The 20,053-nt window shown below is 31.2% G+C and overlaps 1 protein-coding gene across 2 annotated transcripts in view; it reads right to left on the reverse strand.

Moving 5' to 3' along the window:
* Nucleotides 1-8,461: 8,461 nt before the first annotated feature.
* The window catches only part of LOC107440499 (sialin-like), a 34,237-nt gene continuing 22,645 nt past the window's right edge, over nt 8,462-20,053 (reverse strand). Inside the window, exons 6-10 of one of the 2 annotated variants that reach the window (XM_043048141.2) lie at nt 17,560-17,709; nt 16,497-16,629; nt 14,935-15,090; nt 12,434-12,519; nt 8,749-9,076 (exon numbers count right to left, since the gene is read on the reverse strand). In XM_043048141.2, coding sequence (XP_042904075.1) covers nt 8,891-9,076; nt 12,434-12,519; nt 14,935-15,090; nt 16,497-16,629; nt 17,560-17,709 — 711 coding nt within the window. In that variant the 3' untranslated portion in view covers nt 8,749-8,890. Of the gene's footprint in view, nt 9,077-12,433; nt 12,520-14,934; nt 15,091-16,496; nt 16,630-17,559; nt 17,710-20,053 lie in introns of both variants that reach the window. The other variant, XM_071181925.1, reaches the window with a different exon arrangement.

Genomic DNA, 20,053 nt, shown 5'->3' on the forward strand with positions numbered 1-20,053 from the left:
AAATGTTATTTCCGAACCTAAGAGTTAGAATTTTTTTCAATGTCATTGAAGGAGGAAATGTATTAATGAATGAATAATAAAAAATAAATGAAACGTTGCTCTATTCTTAGCAGCTTCATATCACCTTGAATCTGCAAATTGTTTGGAAGCTGTATGTAGAAACAAAGGAAAAGAAGTGACAGTTGCAGTTTACAAAAAAGTTTAAATATATATAGTAAGAGCAAAAGAAAAGGAATAAATAAATAACGCAATGAAAAATCGTGAAATCCAGTGACACAAATTACCCGCTGAGGTGTTTTAACTTAAAAAGCTATATATTTATGGTTCTAATTGTTTTTCGTTTTTTGATGCTGCATGATTTGTCAGTTTCGGTACATATTCTGTGTTATTTTCATTTTGTTTTGTATGCATTCGAATGTAATCCATTAAAAGCATTGCATTCATGCGAACAGTAAAATACGAAAAGTGCTACTACAAAATGTGACATGCTTAAAGGAAATGACAATACTTTTCTATAGAATGCTGAAACAATCTATTAGCGTTTCTAGAAATTATGGCATTTATTAGTTCTTTTAACATTTTCCGTTTGGATATCTCTTCTTTCTGTTCGAAAATTTGTTTTAATTTTTAAGGAATCTTTTTAATGATAACATATTTTCAAAATTTAAAATAGAGTGCCTGATTTAATATTGATAAAAACAGTTCTCCACATTTACTTATTGACATTTTAAGAAGAAAAAAAATTATTGCGATAAGGCTGATTTAGAAGTTCATTTGGTTTGAATCTATAAATAGCGCTGAAAAAAAATTTGTTTTCAAACATTTATTTTTTCCAAGAAAAGGAAACGTTATTTTCAAAGGACAACACTAGTAAAAAAGGATTAATTGTAGAGAAATATTTAAAAACATAATCTCAATTTTATTAATTTTGTTAGCACTTATTTAAATTACGGCCTGATTTGCAAGTTTTATATAATTGTACAAATAGGTTACGTAAAGTAGTGATCAAAATCATTCTAAAACGAATTTAATTTATCAAAAGCAAAAATGCAAATCGCAAAACTTACTACCATTATAAATATATAAAAGTTAAACTCATATTTAAAGATATTTCTAAATGCGGAGTCCTTCCAACTCATGTCTAATTCTACTAAGGACTTTTATCTAAGTTTCATCATCTTTGAACTTTTTTGACACATGTCTTCTAGCGTATGACACAACAGATTCGACAAGTCGCTTAGTGGCGCCTCGCGTCAAATACCGAGCTATCGACCATATCCAGCAACAGCAGAGTTGACAGGAGTAACTAAAAATGTAAACTATTGTCGAAACTTAAACCATGTTTATTTACATAATCGGAACTACCACAATGACATACATTAAAAACTATTCATATAAAAAGCGAAAACTCTTCTTTGTATTTATTGGAAGCAGTTAATTGTTTATATGCTATAAAAAGTTGCTAATTTTTATCTTTTAATAGATTTCTGCTATTTATTAGTCATCTTATTTTACATTTATTTTGCCTCGTGACATCCTAATGCAAAAGTAGGGTTGGTCCGGGCGAATATAAATGTGGTAGAAACTCAATTTATTCATAATCTCTTTAATTACTCAATCGTAACTACCACTGCAATTGACATTTTAAATTGATCATAAGCATGAACTCATGATTCACTTGTTCATCCCTATGCCATTAGCGTACTTGCCAACTTTTAATCCCTTCCATTATCATTTTCCCCAGTGGTATTAAAATGGAATTAAAACTTCAATTTTAAGCAAACAAATACGTTGTATTTGAGAAAACTTAAGTTGACAACCATGATAGTAATGCATATTAATATATGTGCTTAATTTTTGTAAGAATAGTGGTGATCAAAATCATTAAAAAATAAAGTTTATAAAAGAAAAAATAGTATATATTTAATACCACTTTAAATATGAAAAAAAATCTTCTGGAAAATCCGAAGAGTTGGCAGGTATGCACTAGTACCAGGGCATAATATTGATAGAGAGGTCTGGTGCCCGCTAACGCGATTAGGCACCTTTCAAATTACAGATCGTCGTCGTCACTTGTTCATAAGGGGCCTTTCTGGCCAAGCAATATCACCCGCTACCGCTGTGTAAAGCGTGGATGTAGCGGGTTCGTTTCCCGTTGTTACCTTGGATGCATTTTTTGGCTGTAATTCTCTATATTGTGATATCTGCCCTTCTATTTGACAAAGGTTTATAAGCCTAAATTGAGCACACAGTCCTACAAATGTATGTAAATCGAATAAATCAACTGTGGACAACAAATGCAAAGAAAAAGTTGCTAATTTAAAAATTGTCATATTCCGTATTTTTAGTCGCCTAAGGTAACCCTGCATAAGACAAATGAGCTCTAATTTCATAGTTATTTTTTTCCAGATCGTAGTAAACCTAGTGATGCCAACTTGCTTCCCTTTTTAACGAATATTGTTTATGTAGTAACAAAATTGGCGTCTAACCTTTTGCATTCGAAAGCTCTTTTGTGGCACCATAACTTATCTACCCCTCTGAAAATCAAAATTTTTGCACCTTAATGTTTAGTTACCATTTTATTTAATGGTCTCCCAAATTTACGTGGTAACGACGGAAATTGTGGGCTTTGTTTGGTAAACTTAGTTCTTCGTCATGTTAACGGCAGAAGAAACCAAGAGGGGAAGCGATGTATTTATTTCAGCTTTGTAAATGCGTAACTGCCAACTTATACTCAATTTGCGTACAATATTTTTTATTTGCTGTAAATTGGTAGTGATTATAAAATTATGCTTCCTATTTAATTTTAAGTGCATAATCATACAATGTGGTTCCTTTATTCGTCAAAAATTAAAAAGAAATTTCTGCTTGTAATTGTATTGAAATTTTCATTTTACTATTAATCAAATATTCATTTTTATGTAAATGTTTTTATCGTTATTATTATGAGCACAAATTATTACATGCATAACGGATTACTGAGAAGATGAAGACCATTAAATACAATAGCGCAAATAAACTTCATACTTTAAAGAAAACGGGACACCCATAAAAAATTACAATTTTATTAAAAAGCAGTACATTTTCTACTAATTTACAATCAAACTATATTTTGAGTAGTCATAGCTTTACAAATAAAGGTTTCGTAATTATCTTCATCAGCGTTTCCAGGCCTGCCAACTACAACGCTTTTTGCGAATTATTTTTATAACGTATAGACTTTCCAAAACTTTCAAAGTTTTTGGCAATTTTGCCAAGATTTTAAAAGCCTTACCACGAAGGGTTATTAAAAAAGTTTCGTTGTATATGAACTTTTAAATTATTTATATGTAGTGGTGAGGAAAATTAGTTTAAATGGTTAAAAAATATATAAAAACATAGCTATGACTCGAATAAAATATAAACATAGCTATCACTCGAATAAATTATTACAAAAAGCGTAGAAACTTGGCAGACCTGCGTTTTTTACATCATTAATGGCAGATCACAAGTAATGCAATGATGTGGGAGTTTTACAAAAGATGTGCTTTTGCACATATTGACATTAAATAGATTTTATTTCTGCAATATCCACATTCTTCATTTATAAATGTAATTATTTATGTCATTAAATTATTATGGAATTCAACTATCTCTCCGTTTGTTGAAGAAATACTAATATTAAACTACTTTTTTGCCATTTATTTTTATGAAATAAAAAAGTGTCTTTTTATATAAACGATGCGCTCACAATATACTTGCAACTTGTACACAACTTGCCGCTGAAAAAGAATTTATTAAGAAGTAGTAAAATAACTATTAAAAGTGGTAATATTTTTAAAAAATTAAACCACTTAAGCATTTAAAAGCTAAATAATCTAACAAAGAGATCTTATTTACGCATTTTATTTTATTTATTGATTTGTCGTGATAGGCTGAAAACTGTTTGAAACTTTAAATTAAAGATGAGATGCGGCAAAATGCTATAATGTTGCTACCACTAAGAAATTTTTCTCAACGGCCGTACAATTTGGCAACAACTGCAATAAATCTCTATAATATTTGATGAGATCAAGAAAACCCATACTTGCCAACTTTTAAGCCCTTCCATTATCATTTTTCCCATTGGTATTAAAATGGAATTAAAACTTCAATTTTAAGCAAACAAATACGTTGTAATTGAAAAACTTAAGTTGACAACCTTGATAGTAACGCATATTAATATATGTGCTTAATTTTTGTAAGAATAGTGGTGATCAAAATCATCTAAAAATTAAGTTTATAAAAGAAAAAATAGTATATACTTACTACCACTTTAAATATGAAAATAAAATCTCCGGGAAAATCCGGAAGAGTTGGCAGGTATGAAAATCTATAACAGTTAACAAGTGATTTAAAATTAAATTTCAGTATTTCGAAATTGAAGTGGCAGGCAACTCTAAAAAATTTATATATTACCCTGAGTATAACAGACATGCCAACAGCTCCGCTTCGTGCAATAGTTTTAATAAAGTGGTAGCGAATTATATAGTAAAATTCGTTAAAGAGGGATAGTTACGCCTACTTTTTTAAAGAGTAACCAGTATATCCATTGTTTAACGTTGCATTTTCATATGCATACCTGCCAACTTTTACGCATTTGGCGTAAAATTTTATTTATATATTTAAAGTGGTAGTAAATATATACTATTTTTTTCTTTTATAAACTAAATTTTTAAATGATTTTCATCACCACTATTCTTAAGAAAACTAAGCATATATATTAATATGTGTTACTATCATGGTAGGCAGCTTAANAAAATTGAAATTCGCTTTCGCAAGGATTATTATGCTTTTATATATTTATTGTAATTATTTATATGTAGTGGTGGTCAAACTCATTTATAATTATCATTGTAATTCAAAAAGTTAATTGGGATAACCTGATTATTGCTACCACTTCCGGAAAATCCGGAAGAGTTGGCAGGTGTGTAAATCTCTATAATATTTGATGAGATCAAGAAAACCCATTACAGTTAACAAGTGATTTAAAATTAAATTTCAGTATTTCGAAATTGAAGTGGCAGGCAACTCTAAAAAATGTATATATTACCCTAAGTATAACAGACATGCCAACAGCATGTCTGTTATACTTAGGGTATACTTCGTGCAATAGAGAATTATATAGTAAAATTTGTTAAAGAAGGATAGTTACGCCTACTTTTTAAAAGAGTAACGTATATCCATTGTTTAACGTTGCATTTTCATATGATACTTGAAGTTTTTGATATTTAGTGGTGAAAAAATTACTCAAAATGAAAAATACTAAACTAAAAATAACTTAAATTTCGTTACCACTAGAAAATAATATTTCGCAAAGCGGAGCAAGTTGGCATCTCTGGTATAATATTTTTGCAACAGCAAACCTGCCGTCGTTTACGTTCACCAAAAAATCTTTTTTTCTAGTGATTCATTTGAAATATTTAGTTGATGTTTGTAACTTGTCGAAAATGTTCGAAGGAAAAAAAAAAGTTTTAACACATTCCTTGTCAGTCAAACCTTGGCTACATCTGGCAAACTAAACGTGCCTTAAATTTAGATTCAAGGAACACGACAGATATGGCAGCTGTCAAGAATTCGAGAAATCATCAAACGCTGCACATGAAGCCGTGATGGCTCAGGGGATAGAGCATTCGCCTTCCAATGAGGTGAACCGGGTTCAAATCCCAGAGATGGCTGATAGATTCGAATTCCGCGACCACAATGCTGACGTAAGATATTCTCCGTGATAGACGGATCATGGGCTAGAGTCCCCTTGACGTCAGATAACCGTGAGAGGTTTTCATGGTTTTCCTCACCATTTAACGCAAATGCGGGTTACCTTCATCAAAAAGTTCTCCACGAAGGCAAATATCTCCCAATACTCGATCCAGGAGTTCCCTTGTCTTAAGGATTGGGTTCAAAATTACATGACTACTGGGTTGAGCATTAGTTGTCGTAAATCCAAAAATTGAGGCTGCTGTTTAACGACGGTTATAACATAAAATAAAATTCCTGAACATTGTTGGAATCTTGGGCATAAACTCAATTTCAACGATGCCAAAATTATTTCCACCGCAGTCGCAGCTCACCGTAATGATCTGAATCTTGTTTTATTTATATGAATGCTGATTCTCTTGTTAAAGACATTAGTTCCTCACACCTCTCAGTAGCGCGTGGAAATGCATTTTACCCTTCTCGGCAACTTTGGTTTCTTCTCGTTTGGCTATTGAGGTTTTTCAAATTTTGTTTCTCAGCTTTATTTTTCCAGTTTCATTGCCAACTTAACGTTTTTATTTTAAATCACTTTTGCTTCTTTAGATTCACGTCTGACAAGTTTTGAAAATGGGTGTCAATTTTTAAGGCGCGCGATACTTTTCCATACCTGCCAACTTTTCCGGATTTTCCCGAAGATTTTATTTTCATATTTAAAGTGGTAGCAACTCTCATGTTATTCCAATTAACTTTTTGAATTATAATGATATTTATAAATGAGTTTGACCACCACTACATATAAATAACTACAATAAATATATAAAATCATAATAATTACTGCGCAAGCGAATTTCAACGTGATCAAAATATAAATGTATTTTTGAGTCAGATTGTTTTTCGTTTATTGTTTTACAACCACTCTGAAAATCCATTCTCGGAAAGAGTAAAAGTTGGCAGGTATGCTTTTCGGTATGTTTTTTTTTTCTCTTTAATTTGGTAATATCTTACTTTTCTTGGGGTTATATATTTAAATTACTAATAATTAAAAATGTTTCTAGACTGATAATTATTCGATAAAGATAATAAACAGGTTGTAAAAGCATTTTAATTCTTCTATTCTTTCGTCAAAGGTAGAATTTTATTTACAGAGATAACACAGGCGACTAAAAGGCTTTTTTCGTTTTATATATGATTAGTTTGCAATACATGTCACTAAGCTAATAAAAATTCAATATAGAAAACGATTTGAGTTTTGAAAACTCAAATCGTTTTCTATACTGAATATTTTAATTTCTATATTGAAAAATGTGATTCTCACATTTTTTGTAACCTGAGGTATCTATTCTATTAAATTGACAGGACCGCCTACTTTACATTTAATTTCAGGGCTGAATAAAAAATTATTCTAGTGGTAGCTAAGTTTATATTTTAATGTATATTTGTTTAAACTGAATTTTCCACACCACTACATATAAATGAGTTAAAAGTTCATATGCAGCACCACTTTGAACTATCTATTTCGCGTAAAGGCTTTTAAATTTGCTTGCAAAATTACCTAAATGTCTACTACTCTATGATATATTTTATCAGAATCATGAACTGCGCGATTAAAAATACATCTTTTTATTTTATTAATATGCAGTGGCAATCTTGATAAATATATTTCTCCTGAAAGAAGCATAAAATAGTTATGTTCTCATAACCATTTTTTATAATTTCTTCCTGATAAGTAGCAGCCCTGATATTTGTCGATATAATATATTAGTCGCAAATGACCAATTAAATTTCTAAAATTGATTATAATTTAAATCCTATAATTTTCATGATAACTTCATTGAATAATTTTCCACTTTCGCCACTTTTTAAATTTTTCAAGTTTGTAACCATCTTGTATAAACTTTTTTTTCCATCAAAATACTTTATATATCAATGCAAATGACTTTCTACGACAATAATCTGAAACAGATTAACCTATTCAGCATCGAACTCGCTGTCCCTCAAGTAGTTTTTCTCAAAATATAGATTTCTTTTTTTTATTATTTTGGAACTATGATTTTATTTACTTATTTAATTTATTTAGAACATTAATATCGAAATTTGTGCTGTTTACTTGAAAAATTATTAGAGTTTCTCGATTCAATAATAAATTATAAGAAGAAGACGAGTTCTTAAATCCAAAAATAATTTATAAGAAGTAGACGATTTCCTCGATTCAACAATAAATTATAAGAAGAAAGAGAAGACGGGTTCTTAAATGCGACAAAAAAGACGAGTTACTCAATTCAACTATAAATTATAAGAAGAAGGAGAAGACGAGTTTTTAAATCCGATAATAATTTATAAGAAAAAATAGACTATTTTCTCAATTCATCAATAAATCATTAGAAAAAGGAGAAGACGAGTTCTTAAGACCTACAACAATTTACAAGAAGAAGACGAGTTCATCAATTTAGCAATAAATTATAAGAAGGAGAAGATTGCAGTTGTTGATTTTGATATAAAGGAGGGGGGAGCGTTGGCATAGAAAGTTACAGAATATTCACTTTAAAGCCCTGTAATCTTCTTTTTTATTCCTTTCATTAGGTAACACCGTCCTTGGGAAGGAAAGTATTATCCATTTATAGTGGATAGCATCATAATGTACAATGTGTAACAAAAAAATGTGATGGGAAGAGAGAACAAAACATAATTGTTTAAGGACTATATTGTTTAAGAACTATATTGTTAAAGGACTATATTGTTTGAAGACTATATTGTTTAAGGTCTTTATTGTTTAAAAAAATATTCATTGCAAATCCAAGGATAACTCTAGAAGAAAATGTATTTTACATTTCATAGTAGTAATTAAGCATTTAATTTTGAAATGAGTGTAACCCTACTTTTAGTCATCTTTTTTTAAGTTGAATAAGATTAGTTAATTTCATTAATGCGATGTAATCATAATAATCTTAGCATTTAAAAAAAATGTTCTTTTTTGCAAGTCACGAAAACTGTCTAAGACGGAATTTTTGATTTCACACCAATCAATTTCGCCCTAGGCAGAGTTAACTTTATTTCGTTGAACAACTGCATTATACTTTCTTTGCTTTTGAAAAGTTTTGCATTCAAGCGCTTGAGCTTGGCAGAGTGCTGTCAATACTCGACACTGATCCATTTTTTCCCTGTTAAGTCAGAACCATCAATGGGAACAGATGACGTCAGGTATTATGCTCAACTTCTTTTCATTCTTTTCCTCTTTAACTTCAACTGTAGCCGTTCCCCATTGTTGTACCTCAGCAGATCCAAAAATGGCGAATATTGCACCACTTACAAAGTAAACAGCTGCAGCAGTATAAAAGACTTCACTCCAATTGTGTATGGTTGACTGCGAGAAATGAATTAAAACAAATTACTGAAATGCTATTGCATGAATTTTCAAAATACTGTCGTATGCACTGTAAAATGAAACAAACAAAAAAATCCTTAGAGTATTTATTTTGTATAAAAAAGCGTACTAAAATATATTTTTTTTCTTTTTTACCATTGTGTTTTTAAGTGGTTCTCTCGCACTTCGGTAAAGGGCCGCCAACTTCTTCGTTTTTTTTGTAAAACTTTATTTTACTGGTAGTTAAGTTAATGTTTAATGTATTATTTTGTATTGATTTAAACTTATTTTCAGCACCGCTGCATATCAATGATTTAAACATTCATAAACAATACCACTTAATATCAGCTCTTTTGCTTTGAGGCGTTTAAAATGCTTGCAAAATTACCAACAATTTGGAAAGTGTTGGTTTTGAAATGTGTCTAGCACTCTATAAAATACTTTACAAAAAGCGGAGTAGGTAGCAGTCTTGAAAAATTACTTGTAAATTTCTTACCATTAGCTTTTAATTTAGAATTAAATTTCTAATCCATTGCTTTTGGATTTAATACATTTACTAACATTTTTAAAATATGGTGTCAATTACAGACTTAATAAAATGCAATCTTTCATCCTAATAATACCGGGTGTTTATAAAATCCCGAACCTATTTTGATGTTTAATAATTCATAAAATAATAAAGATAGACTAAAATTAATAACATAAATGGTTAGATAGACTCAAAAAGTTTCATGATCCTTGTCAATGAACTTCCACGTGTGCCCCCTTCGTCGCACGAAAAATATCAAGTCGAAAGTCAATTTCACGCCAGGTAGCGGCAAGCATGTCGGCATCCACAGAGGCTATTGCGGTTGTAATTCTGGCTTTTAGGTCATCAATGTTCGACACGATCCTCCTGTAAACATTGTCCTTTATAAATCCCCCCCCAAAAAAAAGTCCAGTAGCGTTATATCAGGTGATCTGTGTGGCCAAGGAATTGGACCTCCTCGTCCAATCCATCTTCCTGGAAAATGGTCATTCAAAATTACGAACGATGATATAGTTCGTTCACTAGGAGTTGGCACTTGGCTCCGCCTTCATCACGTGGTATCGGATGATACTATTTCGCTATTTTGGGGAGAAGGATGTGAACAAGGCTGCTATTTGGCGATCGTACGACAAAAATATTTATTTCGCAATCTTCATGTGCGTTTTATTTCATTAACTTGTTGATATTTCTCTCTTTTTATTGAATAGTTTGTTCTTTTTGAGATATTTTGCTGGGAAAAAGTTTTTAAATATAAATAAGCTAGAATAACGAGAGGTATAATAGCTGATGATAAGTGACTGAAAAAGAATTCACTGTTTGAGTTTGGCCATCACCTTCTATATCAGAAAGCCTCCACACGGCTTCTTATAAGTAGTCTGCGCAAACTATTTAAAAAGTGAACAGTTTGAGTGCATGCAACCTAGTTCTATTTTAAAAATTGACTGAGAGAAATTTGTCATATATATTTGAGAATTGAATCTGTAGTGGTATGCAAGTAAATAAGACAAACTAATCATATTCAAAAATTAAACAAATTATTAGACATATATTTGCTACCACTTTTTTTATTTTTACTAGATTTCCTATTAAAGTGCTTTTTCGTTAACTGGTTTGCCTTCATAGTGGTCTGATTGAAGTACATACCAGCTATCTCTTCCGGATTTTGCGGAAGATTTTATTTTCATATTGAAAGTGGTAGTAATTATATACTATTTTTTCTTTTATAATCTTAATTTTTAAATAATNTCTCCGTGCGACGAAGGGGGCACACGTGGAAGTTCATTGACAAGGATCATGAAACTTTTTGAGTCTATCTAGCCATTTATGTTATTAATTTTAATCTATCTTTATTATTTTATGATTTATTAAACATCAAAATGGGTCCGGGACTTTATAAACACCCTGTACTATAAATTTATGATTTTTCCCAGGTGATCATGAACCCTATTTTACGGCATCTGATTTCAATTTGTTAAGTTTCTTATTTTTCATGACACGCGAAAGACAATTCAGGAAGAAAAAAAAGACACATTGAACAATTTTGCCTCTCTCAATTTTGCCACAGCTCTAAATTAGCTTTGCATTGGCATTGGACAAGTCTTGCCGGTTCATCGAAAAATAATAACTAACCCAATAATAACTAACCAAAATAATAACTCCGCCATTAAAACTAGTCAATATTTGAAGAAAAAAAAACCAATTGAAAAAAATTATATTAAATATTTATTTCATAAAAAGATGATATTTCATTATGTTGCCAACCACTTTATCTTTTAAAAAGCCTTTTAATGACACCTCAAACTTAAACAATTTTTTTTTCTTCCCACCGTGGGAGGTTTACGTGGTTTATTCTCCATGTAACACAAATGCGGGTTAGTTCCATCAAAAAGTCCTACACGAAGGCAAACTTCTCTCCATATTTGATCCAAGAGTTCCCTTGTCTTCTGGAGTGGGTTCAAAATTCTAAGGAATCGGAGTTAAACATTGGTAGTCATAAACTGAAAGTTTTGTAGGCTGTTTAAAGACGGTTATAAAATATAAAATAAAATACTACCAGGGATTTAATTTCACGGTGAGCAGTAGAAATTTAGAATCTGTCCGAAACATTTTCTAAAACTTATACTAGATCGTCTGTTCAAAAGGTAGTTTTAAAATAAAAAATGAGGTGAACAGGGTTCGAATCCCAGCGGTGGCTGGTCCATAAGAATACCGCCTCCTGCTCGCACAGACCACAGTGCTAGACATAAAATATTCTCAGTTGTAGACGGATCATGGAATAGAGCCCCCATAAATGTGGGATGCTTTCGTGGTTTTACTCTCCATGTAACGCAAAGGCGGATTAGTTCCATTAAAAAGTCATCTACGAAGGCAAAATTTTTTCTCAATATATGATCTAGGATATTCTTTGTATTCTGGATTGGGTTCAAAATTAGAAGACTAGTTCAAAATTAGAAAAGCATAAAAATTTTGATATTTTAAAACCTAATATTTATACATAAAATGGTAAATGTTTTCACGCCTGAAAAATCTTTCCTTCAACGATCGTGCAAATTGGTTGCTTTATAAATTTCTTATATTGAAAAAACGTTTGTTTATGGAGCTGTTTGGCGTGTATATATATCGCTGTGAAAATTGATTCCAAAAATTACATCCATGGATGTCAACTTTGGATTTGGGAGAAGGAATCTAAGGGTGTACCTCAGCAATTCTCCAAGAAGTGTGAATCTATGGTACTAATAATGCACCACTCTTCTAGGGAAAATTAATAAATTTAAAATTATCGGTATCGTACTGGTGAAAAAAAAATCAAATCTATCAGAAATACTCACGCCAGTTGCTGTAAAGTATCCTACAACCAATGGTCCAATTATCCCCATAAGATTGGCAACTGCATTTGTGATTGCAAACGCAGTTCCTGTTGAAGAAATAATGAAAATTTTAACACATTGCAGGCAATTTTTCAAAAAATTCTAAAATATGAAACAACAAAATATGCAACAACCCGTGAGTCAAACAGGGGATTTTGGATATTCCAAATCTGCAAAAATAAAATTTAGGGGTTTCAGTTTTGCTTTCTTGATTGCGGTTGTTATACTTCAATATTTAAGAATTTTATTTGATGTTTATCTTTGCTGAATCAATACGTCTTAATCATATCATTTAAAACACGTCCATACCTGCCAACATTTAATCCCTTCCATTATCATATTTCCCACTGGTATTAAAACTTCACTTTTAAGAAAACAAATACGTTGCATTTGAAAAAACTTAAGTTGACAACCATGATAGTAACGCATATTAATATATGTGCTTCATTTTTGTAAGAATAGTGCTGATCAAAATCATTTAAAAATTAAGTTTATGAAAGAAAAAACAGTATATATTTACTACCACTTTAAATATGAAAATAAAATCTTCCGGAAAATCCGGAAGAGTTGGCAGGTATGCCCGTCTAAGTCCTTTCATGGGTGAAAGCCCTTATATAGCAAGACGGAAAAGAGAAAAACCAGGTACGTAAAACATTTCATTCCAGCATTTTTTTCGAAAAAAATGAAATATCTGTAACTATCAAGATTTCTTTTATAATTCTGGCATATATATAAAACTGCTTCTTTTCCAAGATAAAGTAGATATTGTTGAAAAATTTAAAAAAAGAATAAGTAAACTCCTCCCCAAAACTAGCTATAACTGAAATGGTTTTACTACCAGCCTTTCCTCTTTTCCGTCTCGCTTTCACTCCTGAGTCCTTTGGAGAACGAATTTCGATTGCCATTGCATTTGCGCATTCTCAGTATACTCTTAAAACTGAACATTCCGCCTTGGTATATATGTAAATATTGTGTCAGATATATTTTAAAAAACTTCCATAGTGGTAAAACAAATTACAAAAGGAACAATCTTTTTAAAAATTTATGACTACCATATGTATTACATAATACATTATTTTGCAAAGAAAATCTGTATTAAAACTGTGTCCAAAACCCTAAACAGTAAAATGGCATCTTAATACTAGAACAGCAGGAGTTTCGACATACCTAAAACCGCCCTTTGCGGTCATTTTGACCCTCATAAGAAATTGGTGTTACTTCAAAGTAAATGATTTTTTCAAAAATGATAAATATTCTAGAAAATGCAATATGTAAGAGTTTTTAGAGATTTTATAATTTTTTTTTGAATTTTCAGAAATTCCATAGTATCATCGACTGGTGCTATGTGTGCTGCCCATCGATTTAGCGCAATTTTCAATTTAAAAAAATCTCACACGTTTTCTTTGGCATAATTTGACCGTTAACATTGCCCAGNAGGCTTCTGGGGCGATATATTGTGATTACAGACACACACACACACACACACAGCCGCTTTTATTATTATGTATAGATAGATGTATAGATTTCAATTCAGAATTTTGATACCTGAATTTTTTTCTATATTATTGCTTTCATTCGTAGCAATTTGTGTTACTAGGACAACGTGCATTTTTATTTTACTACCAAATCAGCTTATACTCAACGTTTTTCAACTAAAGAGCATTTCTACGTGTGTAGCTAATTAATCAGCACAAAATTCAATAAACAGAATCACGCATATTATTTTTCTTCACCGTAATTTAAATACAAAAAATTAATCATTTTTAATACCTTTCCCAAAAATTATTTCTATATTATAGTTATTTTAGTTTTCATAATTTGTCCTACAAAGTTAACGAAATCTTGTTTTTAAGAAGCAAATTACCAAATCTTGTTCGTTTTCTCCCTGAACTGGAATCAATGTGATTTCACGCCATGTGTGACGTTAGTCGAACAGCACCAAATTCAATGAAAGGAATTTCGCACATTATTTTTCACCGTGATTTAAATAAAATAAAAATTTTCATTCTTTATACCATTACCGATAATTTTTTTTTTACATATATTGATTTTACTTTTAGCAATTTATCTTACTAGAGTAACGAGTACTCATTTTTAAAAAACAAATTACCTCGTTCGTTACGTTTTCAACATAATCTGGAACCAATGGTGTAAGCACATTTCCATGTGTGTTGCACGTCGATCAGCACCAAATTCAATAAAAAGAATCTTGTTCATTATTTTTTTCACCGTAATTAAAATACAAAAAAAATTGACATATTTTATAACTTTTACAGTAATTATTTCTATATTACAGCTTTGATGATTTGATCTGCTCGGGTTCTTATTTAACAAGAAAATGACCTCGTTCCGAAGTAATTCAACTACATTTTTTTGTTTTATTTTTATTAATAACAAAACTCTAGAATTTGCACCACTATAAAAAAAAACACACACACAAACAACGTTAACTTTAAACGTACCTGCAAAATCTGGACACATGTCAACGTGAGTTACGTTGAATCCTGAGTATATACAACCATTAAATCCCATTCCCAGAGTTAAAAGAGCAACAATCAGTTGTGGACGACACCCGGATATGTTGATTAGCAGCAAGCAACAAGCTGGCCCGAATACCCCTAAAAATAATAATACATAGTTTTTGATCAAGAAAAAAGGTTCAATTTTGAAGAAATTTTTTTATTACAAAATATATCCAGAAGGCCGGGATAGCCTGGTTGGTAGGGCACTGGGCTCATGTCCAAGAGTTCATGGGTTTGATCCCCGCAGTGGTAAATATTAAATTATATGTGAGGTTGCAACTCTTACAAAATATTATTCTCAAGGAAAGCTTCAAAGTGGAAGATTGTTCTATAGAATAAATTGTAGAACATTTTATTTCTATCTTCATTTCGGGAAATGTTTATTTTTCGTGACTACTACTACTAATTAAGAGGGAAAACAAACTTTTAAATTTACTGTGCATGCATTAGCTCTAACAAAATACAAGCTAAGGTACAAAAGAAATGGTTTTAGTAGCAGTTTTTTAAAATATCTTTTATAGACAAATGGCAGATTTTGGGCCGGAATAACCTGGTTGGTAGGGCACTGGGCCCATGTTCAAGAACTCGAGGGTTCGATCCTAGCCAGCCGAAAACTCCCCGGAATAGCTAGACTCCGAAGATGAAGTAAATGGTGACTGATGCACGTTAAATCTGTCAATTCGCAAAGTCTTCCATGTTCCCGTAACAAATAACTACCTCTGGGGGTACTGATCCAGGAGTTCTCTTGTCGTCTGGATTGGTTCAAAATAACAAGGCTACGGAGTTGAACATTAGTAGGCGTAAACCCAAAATCACGTCGGCTGTTCAACGACGGATATAATAAAAAAAATATGCCCAGAAAAAAGTGAGAGCATTCAAACTTTTAAAAAACATTATCGTGAGAATATAAATGACTTTCAGTAAACACATCACTAAAGTTATTTAAACGAGTTAAATTTTTTTTCAACTTTTTCACTGGTATAGTTGCTTTTATTTATTTATTTTTATTTATTTGTTGACTGATATGGCATATTTCATACGCATCAGAATCAGTTTAATGGCTTCATTGCTAAAATGTTTCGTTAACCGTATTGTATTTAGAAAACCTCAATATAGCGACAGATCTAACGTGCACCATTCACTTACACGGGGAGTCCTTGTGATTCTAAATTTGAGCACCCTGCCAATCAGGCCTAATAAACATGGTATTATTATGTATAGTTAATAATATTCTGTAAACTATTTTTTTCCCACACTTGTTTCTCTTTTTATTATTTAGAAATGAAATTTGTAGGGCTTACCATACTTCGAAAGACGAGCCTTGTATTAATAATATCGACAGTTTTTTTATATTGAATAAAACGTTCATTTAAAAAAAACAGTGGCAACGAGTTTTAAAGAATGGTCAATAGCTAGTGCCAAAATTACTTAGCTTGCGAGCGACAAAAATGCTACAACTTGAAAGATTGTAGTAAGTCCCAAAGAATAGTTATATTACTTACCGATAATTTGGAATAGCTTTCGAATAGAGGTGATGGACATAGTTTCGGACACTCTAAGTCGATCTGCAATGAATGATGCAACCCAAGCTGCAGCTCCTTGTGCAATGTAAGGAATTGCGGACAGAAACCCATTCTGAAATTTATAATTTGAATTTAAGAATTGAAAAATCTCATCGAGTGAGTAAAAATTAACAATAATTAAATTATTTACTACATTTAATGTCATTACTCTTTCGTATTGGATAGGTAGGATATACTTTTAAATGAAAGGAGTTATTAAAAATCTTAAATAAAATTGACCCGTATCTTGTTCAAGATGGATCTTTCTTTGTTTCAGTAATTTCATATCCTTTTTTACGCACTAGTTTGTGAGAACACGTCACCGAAATCTGGTAAGAGATGGGTTAATTAAAAGATAATCATAGTTTTTGACTTAGAAGTTACAACTCCCAATAATATTTAGAAGGGGAGAAATTTTTAAATTGATCAATACCTAATAGTTCGAATCCCAGCGTTTGCCGTTTTATAAGAATTCTGCACCCTGCTCTCGCCAGTCACAGTGCTGATGTAAAAAAACCTTCAACGGTAGACGGATTAAGAGCTAGCTTACCCTTCCTAACGAACTAACCATGGGAGGTTGCCGTGATTTTTCTCCCAGTCTAACTCAAATGCGGGTTAGTTCCAATGAAAAGTCCGAAAGCTAGTTTCAACCAACTTTTTTGTAAAATATTTTACAGAGTGGTCGATATTTAAAAACCAAAGCTTTCAGAATTTTTGATAATTTTGCCAACATTTTAAAAGCTTCACCACTGAAGAGCTGGAACAAAGTGGCTTTGTATAAGAACTTTTAAATCATTTATATGTAGTGGTGTGGAAATAAGGTCTACTGAATAAGAAATACTAAATTAAAACATAAATTCAGCTGTCACTAGAGTAAAATTTTGCACAAAGTTGACAACTTGTCGTTATCTTGGAAAAGAATACAGGAGGGCAGGCAAAATCTGAGCAGCACCGCCATAGTTAAAGGCATAATTAATTAAAAATGAAACATGTTAATACTTACCGATTTTAGATCGAAATGAAGAATATTGTTAAGATATGTTGGCATCTCTGTCATCAACAAATAATATCCGAAATTATGTCCCGTATGCGCTATGACGAGAGCCCACATAGGGATAGACGTAAAAATATCTCTCCAAGGAACGGCCGGTTTCTGAAAATTTTAAGCAAAAATATTAAACGTAACACTTAAGCGAAACCTTAAACCTTATAAAAAAAACCTGCTCAATTGTTTTTTATTACAAAAAAAAAATGGTATCACGTTAGTGCATAGCAGGCAATACTTTTGTATTTTCAAAAGAAAGTTTCTGTATTTTCATAAAGCAATTTTTCTGTATTTTCAGATTAGCAAAAATGTGTGCTTTTCTTTTTTTTATATAATTAAGAATGATTCTAACTACCAATACAAATTAATAAATTAAACAAAATAAGAAATGTATATTTACATAAAAAAAGGATCTACTGAAGAAATTAAACCAATGCCAAAACAAGATCCTTAGAAAAATAACCTGTGCAAGATGGTTCATCCGGAATACCAATATACATGCAGACCTCAAAATACCAACTCTATCACAGCATATATACAAGCTAAACGCAGATTTTTTCGATAAAGCCATAGAATGTAAAACAGCAAATTTTAATGAAATCTTTAAATTTGAAAATTATATCAAAGATAAAAACTACAGACCAATAGCTGCACATTTCACCTCCGACGCCTCATATCATAACTATCAAAACAAATAATTTCATCAACCTTTCTGAAAATAACGTTTACTCATGCTGATACAATTCTGAACAACTCCAAAATCAAACAAACACAGTTTAGAGCAAGCTGCTCAATTTATTTTTGATTCCTTTTTAGTTATTCAAGCAAAGAGCTTGAAACATTCATAAAAGCAACTCCATTGCTTGCTTACCTCATTGCTCAACCAAAACTGTTCAAAAATTCCAGATGAATGGGATAGGGGCCGCTTCGAGGCCCAGGTGCCTAATAAAATCTAAACACTAGCACTAAAAAAAGGAGTATTAAAAGAATACTTTAACCCCTAAAATTAATTTTCTCACCGCGTCAAGATGATATGCAGAATTCCTCGTCATAGATGCCCTTCGGGTGGGGAGGGGGAGTCATGCAGAAAAATCGAGATGCTCCTTGATTTTCTTCACTTCTCGATCATTTGAATGTATGTTGTTGTTGTCGTCCGCCGGTAAAGCAGAGGGGGTGCGATTGTTCTTGTTTTCCAATGGCGCCATCTATGGCCAAGAATTCTACTTCTGCCACAACCATGCGTCACACCTATTTATACATCCATTCAATCATCCACAGATCGTAATTTTGTCCTGAACCAGGGAACGATCAATCTCTATTTCAGTACCCCCGGAAATTATTAATTTTTTCTTGGAATATAGAGAACTTCGTGACCTGACAGATTTGACGAGCACTAGTCACCATTTACTCTACGGGGAGTCTTCGGTCGGCAGGATTCGAACTCCCATTCTCACAAACGTGAGAATGGGACCAGGCTATCCCTCACATATATTTTCCTATTAATTTAATACGACCTAATCATGCATCTTTATATTTTAAAAAGAAATAACTTTCACAAAATTGAAACAGTTTATTAGAAATGTTGAAGTTATCATCGTATTCAGCAGATAACAAGAGCTGTTTATTTTACAAAAGAAAGACCATTAACAAAACAACTAAAATATGGCTGAAAAGTTTACGATTTATAGTTTTACATAAATACCCTTTTATAATTTCTTCCATTTACTTGCATATTTATTTATATTATTCAAATTTTAAGTCAATGACTACCAAAATAGTTTCATTATTCGGATCCTTCTCAATTTGAAAAGTTTTCAGCCAAACAAAGAAAATGAAGTTTTATCAAGTATCGAAAATCATATGCTATTATTAATTTAAATGCTTTCATTGTGTAAATATTAAGAGCTTTTTTGTAAAATGTTTTAATTTTCATTGTGAATAATATGCAAAATTCACAGTTTATCTTTTTCCACTGTTTATTTTCATAAAAATTAAAAAAAACAATGAACATCTTATTTTTTATGTTGAAAAGTAGGTTATTGAGCATTATGAGAAAAAAAAAATCTAAACGGTAAAAGTTGTAACTTCTTTGCAAAAAAAAATCTTGAAATTTGCCAAAATGTTCTACCTAAAATCTTTTTCCTAAAAAAAGAAGAAGAAAAAACGAAGAAAATTAAGAACATTAATAAGCTTTATTTACTACGCATAAGTTGCGAGCTAAATAAAATGCGTAGCTACTATAGAACTTCTAAAATAAGTTAAAAATATAGAGAAAACTTGGAAAATAATAAAGTTTGATGAAAAGAAAAGAAGAAAAATAGAATATTTTTTAAAGAATTATATTCATTATTTGAAAATAAAATAGCCATATAACAGTTGTTCTTTACATTTTCAAATAAATTTCCTTTTATGAAATTTTCAAGAAGTAAATACGACTAAATATAACATCGTT

The sequence above is a fragment of the Parasteatoda tepidariorum genome, chromosome 6 (assembly GCF_043381705.1).
Source record: "Parasteatoda tepidariorum isolate YZ-2023 chromosome 6, CAS_Ptep_4.0, whole genome shotgun sequence".
Classification (NCBI taxonomy): Eukaryota; Metazoa; Arthropoda; class Arachnida; order Araneae; family Theridiidae; genus Parasteatoda; species Parasteatoda tepidariorum.